This window comes from Oryctolagus cuniculus, chromosome 4 (assembly GCF_964237555.1).
Source record: "Oryctolagus cuniculus chromosome 4, mOryCun1.1, whole genome shotgun sequence".
In the NCBI taxonomy this organism is placed as follows: domain Eukaryota; kingdom Metazoa; phylum Chordata; class Mammalia; order Lagomorpha; family Leporidae; genus Oryctolagus; species Oryctolagus cuniculus.
This window is the reverse complement of record NC_091435.1, coordinates 16591771-16610349: the sequence shown is the minus strand read 5'-3', so window position 1 is coordinate 16610349 and position 18579 is coordinate 16591771. Positions and strand designations below refer to the sequence as shown.

The following is an 18579-nucleotide window of genomic DNA, read 5'->3' as shown; positions in this document are numbered from 1 at the left end:
TTGAATAATACTTAGAAATTTCATGTGTTTGGAAAATTAGAAGACCAGGGAGTAAAATGTTGTGACCTTTCATTAGATATAGCAAGATTATTTCTGAAAATGTAGGAAAATAAAAGCAAGATTTGTCTGAAACGTTTTATTTATTTTTCAAGATTTATTTATTTGAAAGCCAGAGAGAGAGGAAAAGACAGGGAGATCTTCCACTCAGTGGTTTACTCCCCAGGTTGTACACGGCTGGGGCTGGTCCAGGCTGAAGCCTGGAACTTGAAATTTCATCTGAATCTGTCATGTGAGTGGCAGGGGCCCAAGCATCTGGACCATCTTCTGCTGCCTTCCTAGGGGTGTTACCGGGGAGCTGCATTGAAAGTGGAGCAGACAGGATTTGAACCTGTGCTATAATATGAGATGCCTTTGTCTTAAGTGGTGGCTTAAGCTCCACAATGCAGGCCCATGAAACATTTTAATTAGTTAAGTAATTAAACTATAAAAAGAGTTCAGTTTCCTATAAAAATCAAAATCCTAAGAGTTCAGAAAGTGAATTATGTGCATTTTTCTTCAAGCTTGACATTGTGGTATTGCTTTTCAGTACTGAGTGTTAGAATGTTAGAGCTACAACTAGGAAGCTAGAATCATTCAGTGTAGTTCAGTCTGCTTAGGTTACTAATGGAGTTTTGGAAAATTGGCAAATGTCACTGACTCACACAATTGACTAGATCTTGGTTAAGACCTTTTTCCTTATTCATAAAAGGTGACTGTGTTAAATGCTCTGAGATAGAGTCTGTGCTACCGACTTCTATGGCATAAAAATAAAATTGAGTAATTATTGATAGAAAAGTCTTCAGAACAGGAAGTTAAAATTTTAGGATTACATAGGTAACTAAGTGGTTTAACTTACTTGGTTAATTATATAAAGACAATTTGTTCTTTACAGATTATGAAAAGAAAAAATCGATACCAAGTTTTGTGGATCGCATCTTTGGTGGTGAACTAACTAGTACAATCATGTGTGATGAATGCAGGACTGTAAGTACATAATAGTGTGGGCTGGGTTTATTTATTAATATCACAGAGTACAGTGTATCAGGTTTTTTTTTTTTTTTTTCAAACAAAGCAAAACAAGACAAAACAATAATATCGGGTCAGCATTGTGGCATGGCAGGTTAAGCCACTGCTGCAACCTGGCATCCGTTATAAGCTCTGGTTCAAGTCCACTTCCCATCCTGCTTAATGTGCTTGGAAAAGCGCAGAAGATGACCCAAGTGCTTGGGCCCCTGCCACCCACGTGGGGAAGCCCGGATGAAGTTCCAGCCTCCTAGTTTCAATCTGGCCCCATCCTGGCCATCATGTATGGCAGCCGCTTGAGAAGTATACCAGAGGATAGAAGATCTCTCTCCCTTTCACCATCTATCCCTTTCTCCCTGTAACTCTGTCTTTCGAATAAATAAATAAATCTTTTTTAAAAAGGTTATGTGTTAAGTTCATGGGTGTTCTTTGCTGAACTATCCAAATGTGCATCATTCTTTGCTGGCAATATCAGCACTCCTTAAATCTCCCCCTCCACTCCTATTTTTTACTTATGAATTTTTGAGAGACATACAGAGAGAAAGAAGAAAATAAGCTACCATCCTCTGGTTTATTCTCAGAATGCCTGCATCATTCCGGGTTGAACATGGGCCAAAGCTGGGAGCTGGGAATTCAACCCAGATATCCAGCATGGGTGGCAGAACCCATTGAGCCATCACCACTGCCTCCCGGGGTCTATATTGGCATGAACCAGACCTGGATGTTGAACCTAGGTACTTCAGTGTGGAGTAGGCTTAACACCTATCCCATCACTCCTTAAATCTTCAAGAAGTTAAACATTTAATTTGTTTTTCAAACTCAGAGGTCTCAACATTGTGTAATTTTTCACTTCAGATTTTCTTAAGCCTTTATTTTTATTTTTTAAATTAATCATTTAAAATTTATTTTATTTGGAAGATAGCATTAGGGAGAGAGAGGGAGAGACAGAGATCTTCTCCCAAATGGCTGCAACGGTCAGGGCTGGACCAAGCCAAAGCCAGGAGCTAGGAGCTACTTCCAGGTCTCCCACGTGAGTGCAGGAGCCCAGGGACTTGGGCCAATCTTCTGCTGCTTCCCCAGGGCCATTATCAGGGAGCTAGACTCAATGTGATGTGCCCGTGCTGCAGATGGTGGCTTAACCTGCTGTGCCACAGCACTGTCCCCTCCCAGGCACATTAATAAGGAGCTGGATTGGAAGCAGAGCAGCCAGGACCTAAACCAGCAGTCCAGTCTGGCATACCAATATGGCATTCCAATATGGTGTTGCGGGTGGCAGCTAAACTTGCTGCACTGATACCAGCCCCAGCAATATTGTGGAGCAGCCAGGACTTGAAGCAGCATCCCATATGGCGCTACAGGCGGCGTCTTTACCTGCTATTCCCCAGCATCGGCCCAAGCCTTTGCAACCTTCTCTCCTAACTCACCACCACCACCACCACCACCACCACCATCACCCCGGCCTCAGGGGATTTTACTGTGTGATTATAATGTTTAAAGTGATTCTTTGCTTTCTTTTTTACATTTTCATTTTTTTTTATTAAGGTCTCGTTGGTTCATGAATCGTTCCTTGATTTGTCTCTCCCAGTTTTAGATGATCAGGTAAGACTATTGAATTTACTGTATTAAAGGGAAGCCTCATTACCTTTTTCAACTTTGTATAGTACTATCCCAGGAAAAATTTTTCTTGTACTGTTTGAGATAAAATAATTTTTAGGATTTGAGTAAAGAATGAGGGATTTTTTTTCAAAAAAGAGAATGATATATATAGAGCTCTTTTTTTTTTTAATTTTTATTTATTTATTTTTTTTGACAAGCAGAGTGGACAGTGAGAGAGAGAGACAGAGAGAAAGGTCTTCCTTTGCCGTTGGTTCACCCTCCAATGGCCGCTGCGGCCGGCGCGCTGCGGCCGGCGCACTGCGCTGATCCGATGGCAGGAGCCAGGAGCCAGGTGCTTTTCCTGGTCTCCCATGGGGTGCAGGGCCCAAGCACCTGGGCCATCCTCCACTGCACTCCCTGGCCACAGCAGAGAGCTGGCCTGGAAGAGGGGCAACCGGGACAGAATCCGGCGCCCCGACCGGGACTAGAACCCGGTGTGCCGGCGCCGCAAGGCGGAGGATTAGCCTAGTGAGCCGCGGCGCCGGCCGATATATATAGAGCTCTTTATAGGTAATTACCTTGATTGGTTTATTTAAAGGGAAGTATTTTCTTCCTATTAAAATTGCTATTTTTGTTATTTAAGATTAACCACAAATCCATTGCATTCTTAATGTTAAATATTATTATTGGTTATAAACCATATATTAATGTAATTCTTTTTAAATATTAATAGGAAAAAAACAGAACATGTTTATGAATATTGGTTAAATCATTATTCAACTTCATATGAATTTAAGTCCCTGTCCTGTTACTTAGTAATGGAAGTCTCACCAAACTTCCTTTATTTTCTCTTTCTTTAAAACCATCATTTATGTGCAAAGGAAGAAAGGAGTAAGAGGCGATATCTGAGGTATAACAGAAATAACAAGCAGAAAGTACATTTAGAAATGGACTGTTTACAGCATGTATCTAATAAAAGTCATTACATTCTTTTTTGTTACCCTCACATGTGAAGTTATTTTTTTGTTATATTCACTTGTTCTTTTAGTATGTGAAGAATGCTTACCAGTATACGAGATGAATTTATTTTGTTCTCGATATATTTTCGAATATTGAGAAAAATAAAATAGTATAAAATAGGAGTAGAAAAGCTTCTTTGTAACATGAATTTTCTTATTTTGAAATTTTTTCCTTTTTTACATTTTAATTTTAATTAGTTTTTACAGATCCAATGTGATTTGTAGATACAATAACGATATTCCCTTCTTCCCTTTCTCCCTCCTTTTTAAAAAGTTTTTGAAGATTTATTTTACTTAATTGAAAGCCAGAGTGACAGAGAGAGAGGGAGAGGCAGAGAAAGAAAGAAATCTTTCACTAGTTCACTTCCCAAATGCCTGCAATGGCTGGAGGTGGATGGGACTGAAGCCGGAGCCCAGAACGCCATCCAGATCTCCCATGTGACTTGGGGGGGGGGGCGGGACCCAAATACTTGGGCCATCTTTTACCCTTTTTTTTTTTTTTAAGATTTATTTATTTATTTGAAAGTCAGAGTTACACAGAGAGAGGAGTGGTAGAGAGAGAGGTCTTCCATCTGATGGTCCACCCCCAGATGGCCGCAATGGCCCCAGAGCATCTTTTGCTCTTTTCCCAGGTACATTAGGAGGGAGATAAATTGGAGCAGCCGGCACTCAAACCAGTGCTCTGAATTGTGATGCCAGTGTCCAGGCAGTAGCTTAACTTGCTGCACCACACATCTCAGAATGTGTCTGTACATGTTTTAGAAGTGAGGGTGGATAACCATGAAGAAATGTAGCAACAGTTCTCACCTTCAAGTTCTGGAGGTCAGAAATCCAAAATGGTTGTTATCAGGCTAACATCAAGGTGTCAGCGAGGCAGTTTCGGGAGGCTGTAAGGGAGAATCTGTTTGTTTGCCTTTTTCAGTGTCTAGAAAGTACCTCATTCCTGCTTTTATTATAACTTCATGTATTCTTAGCCTGAATTTTCATGTAAACAAATGGTAGCTGTAAAATATTTTGCAAATTCTTCTTTTTTCAAAAAGTTTTTGACTCATATTCTTTCCATATTTTAAGAGTGGTAAGAAAAGTATAAATGATAAAAATCTAAAGAAGACAATGGAAGATGAAGATAAAGACAGTGAGGAAGAAAAAGATAATGACAGTTACGTAAAAGAGAGAAATGACATTCCTTCAGGAACAAGTAAACACTTACAGAAAAAAGCAAAGAAGCAAGCCAAGAAGCAAGCCAAAGTGAGTAATTATGAGGAAAATCATGCTTTTTTTTTAAGATTTTTATTATTTTTATTTGAAAGATAGTTACAGACAGAGACGGAGAGACAGAGAGAAAGGTCTTCTATCCACTGCCTTAATGGCCACAACAGCCCGAGCTGGGTCGATCTGAAGCCAGGAGCCTTTTCTGGGTCTCCCATGCAGGTGCAGGGGCCCAAGCACTTGGGCCATCCTCTGCTGCTTTTCCCAGACCATAGCAGAGAGCTGGATCAGAAGAGCAGCAGCCGGGATACAAACTGGTGCCTGTATCGATGCCGACGCCACAGGCGGAGGCTTAGCACACTGCGCCACAGTGCTGCCCCAGTTTTTCTAATTTTACATTTAAAAAAAAAAAAGAAAGATCATTTACTTGAGAGAGTGAGAAACAGAGACAGTGAGATCTTCATCTGCTGATTCACTCCTCAAAAGGCTGCAACAGCCAGGCCGAAACCAGGCAGCCAGGATCTTAAACAGGTCTCCCATTTGGTAGCAGGGACCCAAACACCTGTGTCTTTTGCTGGTTTTCTCAGGCCATTAGCAGGGAGCTTGATCAGAAATGGAACAGTTGGACAAGAGCTGGTGCCCATATGGGATGGTGGTGTCACAGGCAGTGGCTTTACCCACTACACCACAGTGCCCGTGCCTCTGATTCTATATTTTGAACTATTGAGTTTGTAGTCTGACACCGGTAAACATCTCTTACTTTATGCATGATACTTTCTCTTGGCAATGACAGAATTAGTTCATTATTATTGTTTGTTGCAGAGAAGTTGCTTTGAGGTTATGTGAGGAAAAGATTGTGCCTTTTTGTTTCCTCCCCTGCCTGCCTTCTTTCTTTTTTTCTGATGTTTTATAGTTGTTGTTTTGTCTTGTTTTGCACAGAACCAACGAAGGCAACAAAAAATTCAAGGGAAGGTTCTTCATTTAAATGATATCTGTACCATTGACCATTCTGAAGATAATGAATGTGAGGCTGAAATGTCACTTCAGGGAGAAGTAGATATTAAATCCAACCATATTTCACAAGAGGAAGTTACACCTGAAGAATATGGTGTTAATCAGAAAGATTTGAATGGCCAAGAAAAAATAATAGAAAGTGTAATTGACAATCAAAACTCCACGGAAGAAGTAGATGTGAAAAATGTCAACATGGATAATGATCTGGAGGTTTTGGCATCTTCTCCCACTGAATGTAGTGGGAATTTAAATGGTGCCTACCTACAGGAGGAGAGCAATGAAGAAGTAGACATTTCCAATGGTTTCAAAAACCTTAACCTGAATGTTACTCTTGAACCTGATGAAATCAATATAGAGATTCTGAATGACAGCTATACCCCTGAGACAAAGGTATATGAGGTTGTAAATGAAGATCCAGAAACTGCTTTCTGTACTCTTGCAAACAGGGAAGCTTTCAACACTGATGAGTGTTCAATCCAACATTGTTTGTATCAGTTCACCCGCAATGAGAAATTACGAGATGCAAATAAACTGCTTTGTGAAGTATGCACACGGAGACAGTATAATGGACCAAAGGAAAATACAAAAGGTATTTATATTCTGTCAGTATAAATAAAAGTAATATTCAGAGGCATGTTTTGCACTGCAGAGATAGAGTACTCCTTTTGTAATTATATCAGGATTTGAGTGCCATTTAATGAGCATCATCTTCTATATAAGTAATTTTAAATTATTTTTAAGAATTTAATTTTTTGAAAGGCAAAGAGGGGGAGAAACAGAGAAGGGGAGATCTTCCATCTGCTGGTTCACTCCCCAAATGGCTGCAACTTCTGGAGCTAGGCCAGGCCAGAACCAGGAAATAGGAACTCAATCCATGCCTCCAACAAGGATCAGCAAACTCACAGTGACAGGGGCCCAGGCATTTGGGAGATCATCTGCTTCCTTCCCAGGTGCCTCTGCTGGAAGCAGGAGCCAGGACTAACCAGCACTCCAATATGGGATGCTGACGTCTCAAGCAGCAACTTCACCTGCTGTACTACTACGCCAGGCCCTGTAGGATGAGAAAATAATTTTATTGGAGCGGCTAGTGCTCCCAGCAGCCACTTGATTTCCAACATCTCTCCATGTGTGAATCATCCCATTAGAATGCTTCCCCAACAGCACGCTATAGACAGTGCTGCTGCTTCGCATCCTTAGCGCCCTCTCAGCATTGTTCCAGCTGTTCCACTTCCAGTCCCTGCTAATGTGCCTGGGAAAGCAGTGAACCAAGTCCCTGGGTCCCTGCCACCTATGATGAAGACCAAGAAGCTCCTGGCTCCTGGCTTCAGCTTGGCCCAGCTCTGGCTGTTGTGGCCATTTGGAGAGTGAACCAGCAGATTGAATATCTGTGTCTCCTTCTGTAACTCTGACTTTCAAATAAATAAATATTAAAAAAAGAAAAGAAAAAAAGAATGAGAGAGATGGAAAAAGAGGAAGAGCTTCCATCCACTATTTCTCTCCCCAAAACTCACAGTGGGACCCAGGAGCTTAATCCAGGTCTCCCATGTGAATGGCAGGAACCCAATTAATCAAACCATTCACCACTGCTTGCCAAGGTCTGCGTTAGCAGGAAACTAATCAGAAGCCAGAGACAGGTAGTGAACTCAGGTACTCCGTTGTGGGTCATGGACTCTTAACTGGTCTCTTAACCACTAGGCTAAGCACTCGCCCCTAAGTTTTTTTATAGATGGACATTTGTAAATGATAGGTCTAAAATAATTCTCTTCTTCCACTTAATAGAGTACCATCATATTCAATTATTATTTTTGCTTTATCAGTAAAAAAATTATGGAAACTTTACTTTCATATTTAAGTACCTGAAAAATAGCCTTGAGTTTGCCTCCTGGTCCAAAGGGTAAAATATTCAGGGTCTGCTTCTTTATGGAAGAGAGTTTGCTGATCCTTGCCTTATGTGTTTGAAATTATTTTATAGCAATATGAATGCTAAAATGAGTTTTACACTGCTAAAAATTTCTTCTTTTCTGTAGGTGAAAGGAAACATGTTTACACCAATGCTAAGAAGCAGATGTTAATTTCTCTTGCTCCTCCTGTTCTCACTCTTCATTTAAAGAGATTTCAGCAGGTACTCCTTGTTACTCAAAATTAATTTTAAATATATAATACTTTATTTGTTATTGTTCAGACTTATTTCTGTATTTCTTTTTTTTTTTTTTTTTGTTATATCTTGATTCTCACTTCAAAGAAATAGGGAAGTAAATGTATAGGCAAAACAAGATACCCATCAAAGTCAGGGAAGAGATGTAGGTACAATCCTTCCTCCCATGTGTTAACTATCATATTACTCTTTTACTAAAAAAAGAGTTTAGTAAGAGTAGCATCCTACTCTAACCAAAATTGTAGGTTTAAAAAATACCCAGTTTACTGCTTATGTCTCATATCTAGGAATATTAGTAATGCTTCCCAGTTTTGTGTGTAGTACCTAATTGGTACTGACCTTTGATAGAAACACATATTTATCACTTTGGTGACTCTCTTTTTTCTGGAAGACTTTGTAATAAGCAGTAAGACTTTCAGATTTGCTTAGTTTATAAAAGTACCTTCTGGATTTTCAGAACATTTTCCCTCTTACGGTTGGTATGGGGTTGACTAGTTGGATGGGTCTTTAGTAACAAGCCATTGAGCTTTGTTAGAATGTGATGCTGACAGTGTGTGTTTCACAGGAAAGAGTTCTATTCCTGAGTGTTAAGCACTGAAAACCCCACATCAAATCTGGCTGGCTAAAGCAGAAACAGTGAGAATTTTCTCACAGAAGCAGCTTTCTTAATGTGTTTGATGTGTGTGCTGATGATATGCGTGCATGCAGAAACAAACCAACTTGAACCAGTTAGTAATCCAGAAGAATAGTTTCCTAAGAAGACTGAACTAGGGCTAGGTGTTGGTAGTTCATTGGGAATTGGAGGGCCTAGGGTTTACTTAATATTTATAGATTTTCTAGGAAAATAACTCAATATGTTGTCCTTTTTTAGGCTGGTTTTAACCTACGCAAAGTTAACAAACACATAAAGTTTCCAGAAATCTTAGATTTGGCTCCTTTTTGTACCCTTAAATGTAAGGTATGTGAAGTCCTTTTTTTTCTTCTCTCTCTCTCTTTTTTTTTTTTTTTTTAGAAAAATCCCTTAAAGGCAAATTGCTTACCAAATACTCCTAATAGTAATTCACAGTATGAAGTTGGTAAGAATTATTGAATAGAGTGTGTCTTTGATCATTGTACCTTTGATTTCAAGATTTTTCATGAATTATTTTGATTATTAGGTTATTTGAGTTGAACCTTATTTTGAATCCCTAATATCATGGCAGACATTGTTTTGGGAGCTGAGGGCACAGAACTAAAGGTGAAAGAAATATTAATGGATAATCTCAGTTTAATACGATTGTTAAGATTGGTATACACAGATCAGGGGTGCTATGCACTTAACCCAGCATAGTGGTGGTCCACAAACACTCTGAAAAGTACTCTATGCCTTCTGTAATTCTCAAAACAGGAGTAAAAGTGTGCTGAATCAAGATGAAACAAGTTTTCCAGGCAAAAAATAGCTGGAGCGAAGCCATAGCAGTGGGAAATAGGACTTTGTGCTGGGGGGAGTATAAGCTGTGCTGCAGCATATAGTTCAAGCTAGAGAGACAGCTGGCAGATGAAGCCAGAGATGTACAGAAGGATAGAGGTTTTGGAGGATTCTCATGACCAGGAATATGGGCTTTATAAAGTAGACAATGGGAAGTCACTGATGAGTTTGATCTGTGTATTGCAGATCATGGGGACAGTGGGCAGGCACTGACAGGTTACTTATTGAATTATGGAGATGAGGATGAGAAAGAATAGTGGCAAGGAAATGAGCTAGTAGGCTGTTGAATGAATGAATGCCATAAATGGTGAGGGCTTCAACAGGTACAAGAGAGGGGCCAATTGAAGGAATATTTCAAGAATGTTCAGGAAGTAAAATCAACCAGACTTAAGACTGATTGATGGCATTGGAAGGTGAGGCATATGCCATTAGTGGAGGCACAGAAAGAGGAGTTGAGGATGACTCCCAGTGCTTGGCTTGAGTGCCCAGGCACATGAGAGTGCCATAGCTTGAGGTAGGAACTAGAGGAAGAGGAGTACAGTGGGAGGTGGAAAAGCATGAGTTCTTTTGAGATATGCATGTACTTAAGCCTAGAAAGCATTAGGATATGGCCAGAGGTTAGCGCTAGAGATAAAGATTTGGAGATCAGTATGTGTGTATAGAGCCTAAAGAGAGAAAAGAGGTGGCTAAGGACAGGACTTATCCTCATATCCCAAGAGGCAGTGGTGGATGGGAACATCACAGAGGACCCCAGAGAACCCCCATGTTGAAGAATTTAGGAAAGCAGAGGAATAACTCCAATATACGCATATTAACAAAGCCCTACTTTACATATAAAATATGAGGTGATGGAAGCAACTTTCTTCCTCTCATTTTGTTTATTTTATTATTTTTTAAAGATTTATTTGTTTATTTGAAAGGCAGAGTTACAGAGAGACACAGGCAGAGAGAGAGAGAGAGGACTTCCATCTGCTGGTTCACTCCCCCATTGGCCGCAACGGCCGGAGCTGAACCCATCCAAAGCCAGGAGCCAGAAGCTTCTTCTGGTTCTCCCACGTGTGTGCAGGGGCCCAAGTACTTGGGTTATCTTCCACTGCTTTCCCAGGCCACAGCAGAGAGCTGGATTGGAAGTGGAGCAGCTGGGACTCTTTTTTTTTTGACAGGTAGAATTAGAGAGAGAGAAAGGTCTTCCTTCCGTTGGTTCACCCCCCAAATAGCCACTACGGCCGGTGTGCTGCGCTGATCCGAAGCCAGGAGCCAGGTGCTTCCTCCTGGTCTCCCATGTGGGTGCAGGCGCCCAAGCACTTGGGCCATCCTCCACTGCCTTCCTGGGCCACAGCAGAGAGCTGGCCTGGAAGAGGAGCAACTGGGACTAGAACCTGGCGCCCATATGGGATGCTGGCGCCACAGGTGGAAGATTAGCCAAGTGAGCTATGGCGCTGGCCCCTCATTTTGTTTATTAAAATATTACTTAATTTGAAAGGCAGAGAGAGACCTTCCATTCATTAGTTCATCTCCCAAATGCCTGCAACAGCCAGGGGCTAGGTTAGGCTAAAGCTAGGAGCCTAAATCTCAGTCTGGGTGTCTTCTGTGGGTGGCAGAGACTCAACTTCTTGACCTACCACCTGTTGCCTTGAAGTAGAGCTGGGATTCAGACCTAGAAACTCCTATATGGGATGCAGGTATCTCAAGTGACACCATAACTGCTGTACAACTGCCTGCCCTGTCTTCTGAATTTAAAATTCTCCAAGAAAGGTCTAATTTCAGACCTGGAGAGGCTGAATTATAATTTTTTAAAAGATTTATTTATTTATTTGAAAAGTAGAGTGAGAGAGGAGAGACAGAGCGAGAAAGATCTTTTTTTTTTTTTTTTTTTTTTTTTGACAGGCAGAGTGGACAGTGAGAGAGAGAGACAGAGAGAAAGGTCTTCCTTTTGCCGTTGGTTCACCCTCCAATGGCCGCCGCTGCAGCCGGCGCACCGCGCTGATCTGATGGCAGGAGCCAGGAGCCAGGTGCTTTTCCTGGTCTCCCATGGAGTACAGGGCCCAAGCACCTGGGCCATCCTCCACTGCACTCCCTGGCCACAGCAGAGAGCTGGCCTGGAAGAGGGGCAACCGGGACAGAATCCGGCGCCCCGACCGGGACTAGAACCCGGTGTGCCGGCGCCGCTAGGCGGAGGATTAGCCTAGTGAGCCGCAGCACCGGCTGAGAAAGATCTTCCAATTGCTCGTTCACTCCCCAAATGGCTGCAATGGCTAGAGCTGTGCCAGGCTGAAGCCAGGTGTTAGGAGCTCCCAGGTGGGTGCAAGGGCCCAGGGGTTTGGGTCACCTTCTGTTGCTTTCCCAGGCAAATTAGCAGGGAGCTGCATCAGAAGTAGAGCAGCCAGGACTTGAACTGGTGCCTATATGAAATGCAGCTCAACCTGCTACACCACAGTGCCAGCCCCCTGATTTTTATGTTATCATCTTATGACCAGGCCACTTTAACAAGTAATTTTGGTTAATTTTTTCATTTCTCTTTCAAAATTTTTATTTATTTATTTTTAAATACTTATTTATTTGAAAGATTATTGCGAGAGGAGGGTAAGAGGGAGAGAGAGAGGGAGATGGAGAGAGTGAAGAAATCTTCCAACTGCTGGTTCACTCCCCAAATGGCCACAATCACCAGGGCTGGACCAGGCTGAAGCCAGGAAGCAAGGAGCTTCATGTGCATGTGGGTACAGGGGCCCAAGCATTTGGGTCATCCTCCACTGGTTTCCCAGGCCACATTAGCAGGGAGCATGATTGGGAGCTGGGATGCCAGTACTGCAGTTGGTGGCTCAACCTGCTGTGCCACAGTGCCAGCCTGGTTTATTAGTTTTGAATACAGGGTCTTCAGGAATCTTTGTCTAAAATTCCATTGATATAAGGACTAAGTGAACTAAAACCATGGATTAGGCAGTAGAGCGATCATGGTAAAACTGTCAACACTTGTGTTGGAAACTTAAGTAGGTTGTGGAGATAAAGTATGTAGATAATGCTAGAGGCACTGTTAAAAAGGAAAAATTAGTGGTTTGTTTTGGTTTAATCTGAGAGACTAAAGTAGGCTTGTATACAGCAAAGTGAATTGAGCAAGATCCTGGAAGTTGCCAGAGGTCTTTTTAACAAAAGGGGATTCTTCATCTTCCTGAGAATGGGCAGCTTTTAGATGGGCAGGCTATGTCTTTTTTTTTTTTTTTTAAAGGTTTATTTGTTTATTTGAAAGGCAGAGTTACAGAGGAAGAGGGAGAGACAAGAGAGAGGGAGAGATCTTCCATTTGCTGGTTCACTCTCCAAGTAGCCACAACAGCCAGAGCTGGGCCAGGCTGAAGTCAGAAGCCAGGAGGTAGGAGCTTCTTATGGGTCTCCCCTGTGGGTGCAGGGCCACAGCACTTGGGCCATCTTTCACTGCTTTCCCAGGCACATTAGCAGGGGGCTTATCAAAGTGGAGCAGCCAGGATATCCAATGGGATGCAAGCAGTGGCTTTACCTGCTACACCACAATGCTGGCCCCCGTGTCTAGGTTTTCCTGAAGTGGAATGTGAGATGAGATCAAAGGGTTAGGGGATGATGAGAGACAAGGGAGTGGTAAAGTTTGGACTAATTTCTGTGAAAGGCATCCATGGAAGAGGCAGCTTGAAGTTAGAATATCATTAAGAACCCTGATAAAATACATCAGATAATTGTGTTCCCTAGCAATAACAGTTATATGAGTTTATGGCCTGGGAAAATATATTGTAGAATTCAAGAGCCGGCGCCGTGGCTCAATAGGCTAATCCTCCACCTTGCGGCGCCGGCACACCGGGTTCGAGTCCCGGTTGGGGCGCCGGATTCTGTCCCGGTTGCCCCTCTTCCAGGCCAGCTCTCTGCTATGGCCAGGGAGTGCAGTGGAGGATGGCCCAGGTGCTTGGGCCCTGCACCCCATGGGAGACCAGGAAAAGCACCTGGCTCCTGGCTCCTGCCAGGATCAGCGCGGTGCGCCGGCTGCAGCGGCGGCCATTGGAGGGTGAACCAACGGCAAAAAGGAAGACCTTTCTCTCTCTGTCTCTCTCTCTCACTGTCCACTCTGCCTGTCAAAAAAAAAAAAAAAAAAAAAAAAAAAAAAGAATTCAAGGATTGGGTGTGGTGGCATGGTTAATAGACTTTAAAAGGAGATTATTTCTGAGTAGCATGTGTGGTTCTTCAATTCTAACGTGAAGATGAATCACTGGGGCCTATGCTGGCACTGTGGCATCTCAGTTATAACTGCTGTCTGCATGGGGCCAGCGCTGTGGCTCAGTGGGTTAACGCCCTGGCCTAAAGCGCTGGTGTCCCATACGGGTGCTGGTTCGAGACGCGGCTGCTCCACTTCCAATCCAGCTCTCTGCTATGGCCTGGGAAAGCAGTAGAAGACAGCCCAAGTTGTTGGGCCCCTGCACTCACGTGGGAGACTCAGAAGAAGCTCCTGGCCCCTGGCTTCGGGTCAGCGCAGCTTCAGCCACTGCGGCCAGTTAGGGAGTATACCAACAGATGGAAGACCTCTCTCTCTCTCTCTACCTCTCCTCTCTCTGTAACTCTTTCAAACACATAAATAAATCTTAAAAACAAAACAAAACAAAACAAAACACCCCTGCTGTCTGCAGCGCTGACATCCCACATGGCCGCTAGTTCAAGTCCTGGCTGCTCCACTTTGGACGCCTGAGCATTTGGGCCATCTTCTGCTGCTTTCCCAGGCCATTAGTAGGGAGCTAGATGAGAAGTAGAGCAGCTAGGACTTGAACTGTGCCTATATGGAATGCTGGTCCCACAGGCAGCAGCTTTACCTAATATATCACAGCATCTGCCCCATACATAAAATCTTTAAAAAATAAAAAATGTCTAACTGGGGAAGCAGATTACAAAGGAAAAAGGGTTGGGGGGGTAATGAGAGACTACAATGTGATTCTGTAGGTTTGGTGTGATATCTTCTAAGTTCTGCATTTCCCTTATTTTTTTAATGTTTATTTTCACATACTTGAAAGAACAGCAGATGCATAAATTGCATCTGGTTTGCTCTCCAGATACCCATAACAGCCAGGGCTGGGCCAGTCTAAAACCAGGATCCCCAAACTCCAGATCACCCATGAGAATGGCAGAGGCCCGAGCACTTGAGCCATCACCTACTACCCCCCAGGATGCATTAACAGGAATTGGAAGCTGAGTAGCAGACAGGATCACCACTCTGATTATATGATGGAGATGTCCCAAGCAGAGGTTCAACTTGTGCCAAAATGCTTGTCCCAAGTTCTGCATTTATAATAGTCTTAGGTGATGCTCATGTTGCTTTGCTTTGCTTTGCCTTTTTTTTTTTTTTTTTTTTTTTGACAGGTAGAGTTATAGACAGTGAGAGAGAGAGAGAGAGAGAGAGAGAAAGGTCTTCCTTCCATTGGTTCACTCCCCAAGTGGCCGCTATGGCCAGCACTGCGCCGATCCAAAGCCAGGAGCCAGGTACTTCTTCCTGGTCTCCCACGTGGGTGCAGGGGCCCAAACACCTGGGCCAACCTCCACTGCCCTCCCGGGCCACAGCAGAGAGCTGAACTGGAAGAGGAGCAATCGGGACTAGAACCCGGCGCCCGTATGGGATGCTGGCGCTGCAGGCGGAGGATTAACGAAGTGAGCCACGGCACCAGCCCCACGTTGCTTTTTCATGGACCACATTTTCAATAGTAAAAGTCTCAGTTTCATATGAAGATGATACTAAAAGAGGCTTCACAGGCCAGGAGAAGGTGAGAATTAGAGGGTCCTGCTGGGTTAGAGTTGCAGAGTAGAGGCCAAGAGTTTAATACATCAGTTAAGTCACTGATTGGGATGCCTATCTCCCATCTCAGTGTCTGGTGTTGAGTTCTTACTCCATTTCAGACTTAGCTTCCTACTAATGCGCACCCTATGAGGCAGCAGGTGAGGGCTCAAGTACTTGGGTCCCCACCACCCAGGTGGGAGTTCCAGATTCCTAGTTTGTCCCAGCCCTAGCTGTTGCAGGCATTTGGGGGATTGAACCAGTAAGATCTATTTCTGTTGCCCTCTGCCTTTCAAATAAAGCAAAAATAAATAAAAATAGAGCAGATTATATGAGAGTTGGAAGTATGAAAGAATTGTGGACCAAGACTAGAAAATCAGTTAAGCTTTCTAGCCAGTTGTGAGCAATGACCAAACTCAGAATCTAGTTCTGGTTTTAGCTGGCAGTGAAAATCCTGTGAGGGTCATCATGGACACTAATCTGTGAGGAAGCAGATAGATTATGGAGTGGGGAAGTATATGGTTCTTCAGTGAAAACAGAGGCACAGAGATGAGACTAGGGACAGACTACCCAAACACAGAGAACATACATGGAATAGTTGTCTCAAAGAGGCCTTTAGCTCAGAATGCCACTTGCCAGTCCTATGGTGTATGGTATCTCAAATGAGCTGGAACCAGCATTGTGAGTGCACTGGGTTGAGCTACCTGTGATACTGCCAACCCTTATCAGAGTGCTGGTTCTGCTTGCAATCCAATCCCCTGCTAACAGTCCTAGGAAAGCAGAAGATAGCTCAAGTACTTGTGTCCCTGCCCCCTACACTGGAGACCCAGATGGGAGTTCCTGGCTCCTGCCTGGCCCAGCTGACATTGTGGTCACTTGAGGAGTGAACCAGAGTATGAAAGATCTCTTTCTCCTCTGTCATCCTTTCAATTAAATAAAACAGCATTTAGCAGGGAAGACCCACCCAAGTCTATGGGCATGGCTCCACTCTGGCAGCACTCAAAATTCCAGGTACCTGGTTCTTGTCTCCAGATTCTGACTGAATTGATCTGGATTGGTAGTTGTGAAAGCTCTCAGGCAATTCTAACCCCAGCAAAATCTGAGCACCATTACTTACAGATCTTTCAAATACATTAAACACTACAGTGCTTATGAACAGAATTAACCTAGGTATCAGTTTTCCCTTGGACAGTAACACTGATCACAACTCATTTACACACAAACACCCCTCCAGCTTTATCAATTCATATGTTATGGAAGGATAATAAAAGACCAGAATTCACCAAGTTCTTAATGAGTGCTGCTGAGCTGTCTGCATGCATTGCCCTGTACAATTCTCACAACACACATATACTGGTTATGGGTATTATCCCTATTTTCATAGATTTTAATCACTCTCAGACAAGTTAAAATGAGTTAGCTGAGACCATACATCCACAAGACGGCAGGCTTTGATTTTAAACCCTGATAGTTGGACTATACAGCCAGTGCCTTCAGCCACCACTCATGTGCCAGACACTGCTGGAGCCTATGTGTTGCAGGCAATAGCAGGACCCCCAAGGGACTCAGACTTGGGATGCACACTAACATTCAGCGGCCTGGTTGCAGTCCTTCAAGGTGGGAGGATGTGGGTCAGCAGATGGGAAACTGGTTGTTTTGCTTCCCTCCCATTTCCACCAACAGAGGAAATGAGTGGCACCCAACTCACAGAAGGGAGATGCTATAAGAACACCAGAAAGAAGAAATCCTATTCAAGACACAGAGTGCATTTATGGATTTGTCAGATTCAATGCATTGTTCTTATTATCTGCCAGCATCACTTGAATTAGGTATTTATACTCACTCTAAATTTGCCCAATTGTCAGGTCATCAAGGAAACCATATCATCACCTCAAAGGCTGTTTCGGGGGCCACTGCCTGCAGTGCTGGCATCCCACATGTGTGCTAGTTCAGGTCCTGGCTGCTCACTTCTAATCCAGCTCTCTGCTGTGGCCTGGGAGGGCAGTGAAGGATGGCCCAAGTCCTTGGGCCTCTGAACCTACGTGGGACACCTGGAGTAGGCTCCTGGTTCCTGGCTTCAGATCAGCCCAGCTCTGGCCCTTGTAGCCATTTGGGGAGTGGACCAGCAGATGGAGGACCTCTCTTCTCTTTCTGCCTCTGTAACTCTGCCTTTTAAATAAAAGTTAAAAAAAAAGAAAAACACAGCATTTAAACTAAGAAAATGAATGCTTGAATAAGGCTTACTTCCTATACAGCATCTTAAAATGTAGTTTTTTTTTTTTTTTTAGGTTTTTTTTTTAAACTTTTATTTAGTAGATGTAAATTTCCAAAGTACTGTTTGTGGATTACAATGGCTTTTTTCCCCCATAACTTCCCTCCCACCCACAACCCTCCCATCTCCTGCTCCCAAAGAGTTAATAAGAAAGGGACAGAGAAGTCTTCCATCTGCTGGTTCAGTCCCCCAAATGGAGACAACAGCTGGGACTGGGCCATGCCAAAGCAAGTAGCTTTATCTGGGTCTCCCATATGGGTGGCAGGGGCCCAAACACTTGGGCTATTTTCTGTTGCTTTCCCAGCATTAGCAGGGAGCTAGACTGGAAGTGGTGGAGCAGAGACAGGAACTGGTGCCATCTGGGATGCAGGCATCACAGGGTGGCTTTACCCTCTGTACCCCAGTGCTGGCTGTATGGATGGTTTCTGACATAATCTGAATGCTGTCTACTCTTTCTTGAGGGTTACATTTTGGGCAAGTACTAGGATATCTAGGATTCAGGTATTTTGGACTTACCTTAGAGCTACTAGAGAAACTTTTCTTGGCAAATTGAGTTTTCTGGTGACTGCGCCAGGTAACTGATTCTAAGTGGCCCAAAAAACCAGCAAAAAACAGTGACAACAGAAATATCTTCAGTAGGCTGAGAAGAGTTGGGAGAAAATAGTGAAGTTCAGATTCATGAATGATTTCTACCTTCTGAAAGTAAATGTTAACTGTAAACTTGTTTTGCCAATGGCATATGTATAAATGGGAATAGAACTAACTTTTGGATTATATTCATTTTTAAAGAATGTTGCTGAAGAAAATACAAGGGTACTGTATTCCTTATATGGAGTTGTTGAACACAGTGGCACTATGAGGTCAGGACATTATACTGCCTATGCCAAGGCAAGAACTGCCAATAGTCATCTCTCTAATCTTGTTCTTCATGGTGATATTCCACAAGGTAAGAGGTCTTGGAAAATTGGAATTTTAAATAGATTAGAGCAAAACAAAAAAAAAAAATTATTT

General features: G+C 43.1%; 1 protein-coding gene across 12 annotated transcripts in view; it reads left to right on the top strand.

Moving 5' to 3' along the window:
* USP16 (ubiquitin specific peptidase 16) overlaps positions 1 to 18579 on the top strand; it is a 39187-nt gene that overhangs the window by 20153 nt on the left and 455 nt on the right. For 11 of the 12 annotated variants that reach the window (XM_008267159.4, XM_017347202.3, XM_070071896.1 and 8 more), the window contains 7 exons: positions 932 to 1023; positions 2605 to 2661; positions 4749 to 4925; positions 5826 to 6489; positions 7928 to 8022; positions 8927 to 9013; positions 18358 to 18514. In XM_008267159.4, the coding sequence (XP_008265381.2) occupies positions 932 to 1023; positions 2605 to 2661; positions 4749 to 4925; positions 5826 to 6489; positions 7928 to 8022; positions 8927 to 9013; positions 18358 to 18514 (1329 nt within the window). Of the gene's footprint in view, positions 1 to 931; positions 1024 to 2604; positions 2662 to 4748; positions 4926 to 5825; positions 6490 to 7927; positions 8023 to 8926; positions 9014 to 16979; positions 17088 to 18357; positions 18515 to 18579 lie in introns of those variants that run through there. The other variant, XM_070071897.1, reaches the window with a different exon arrangement.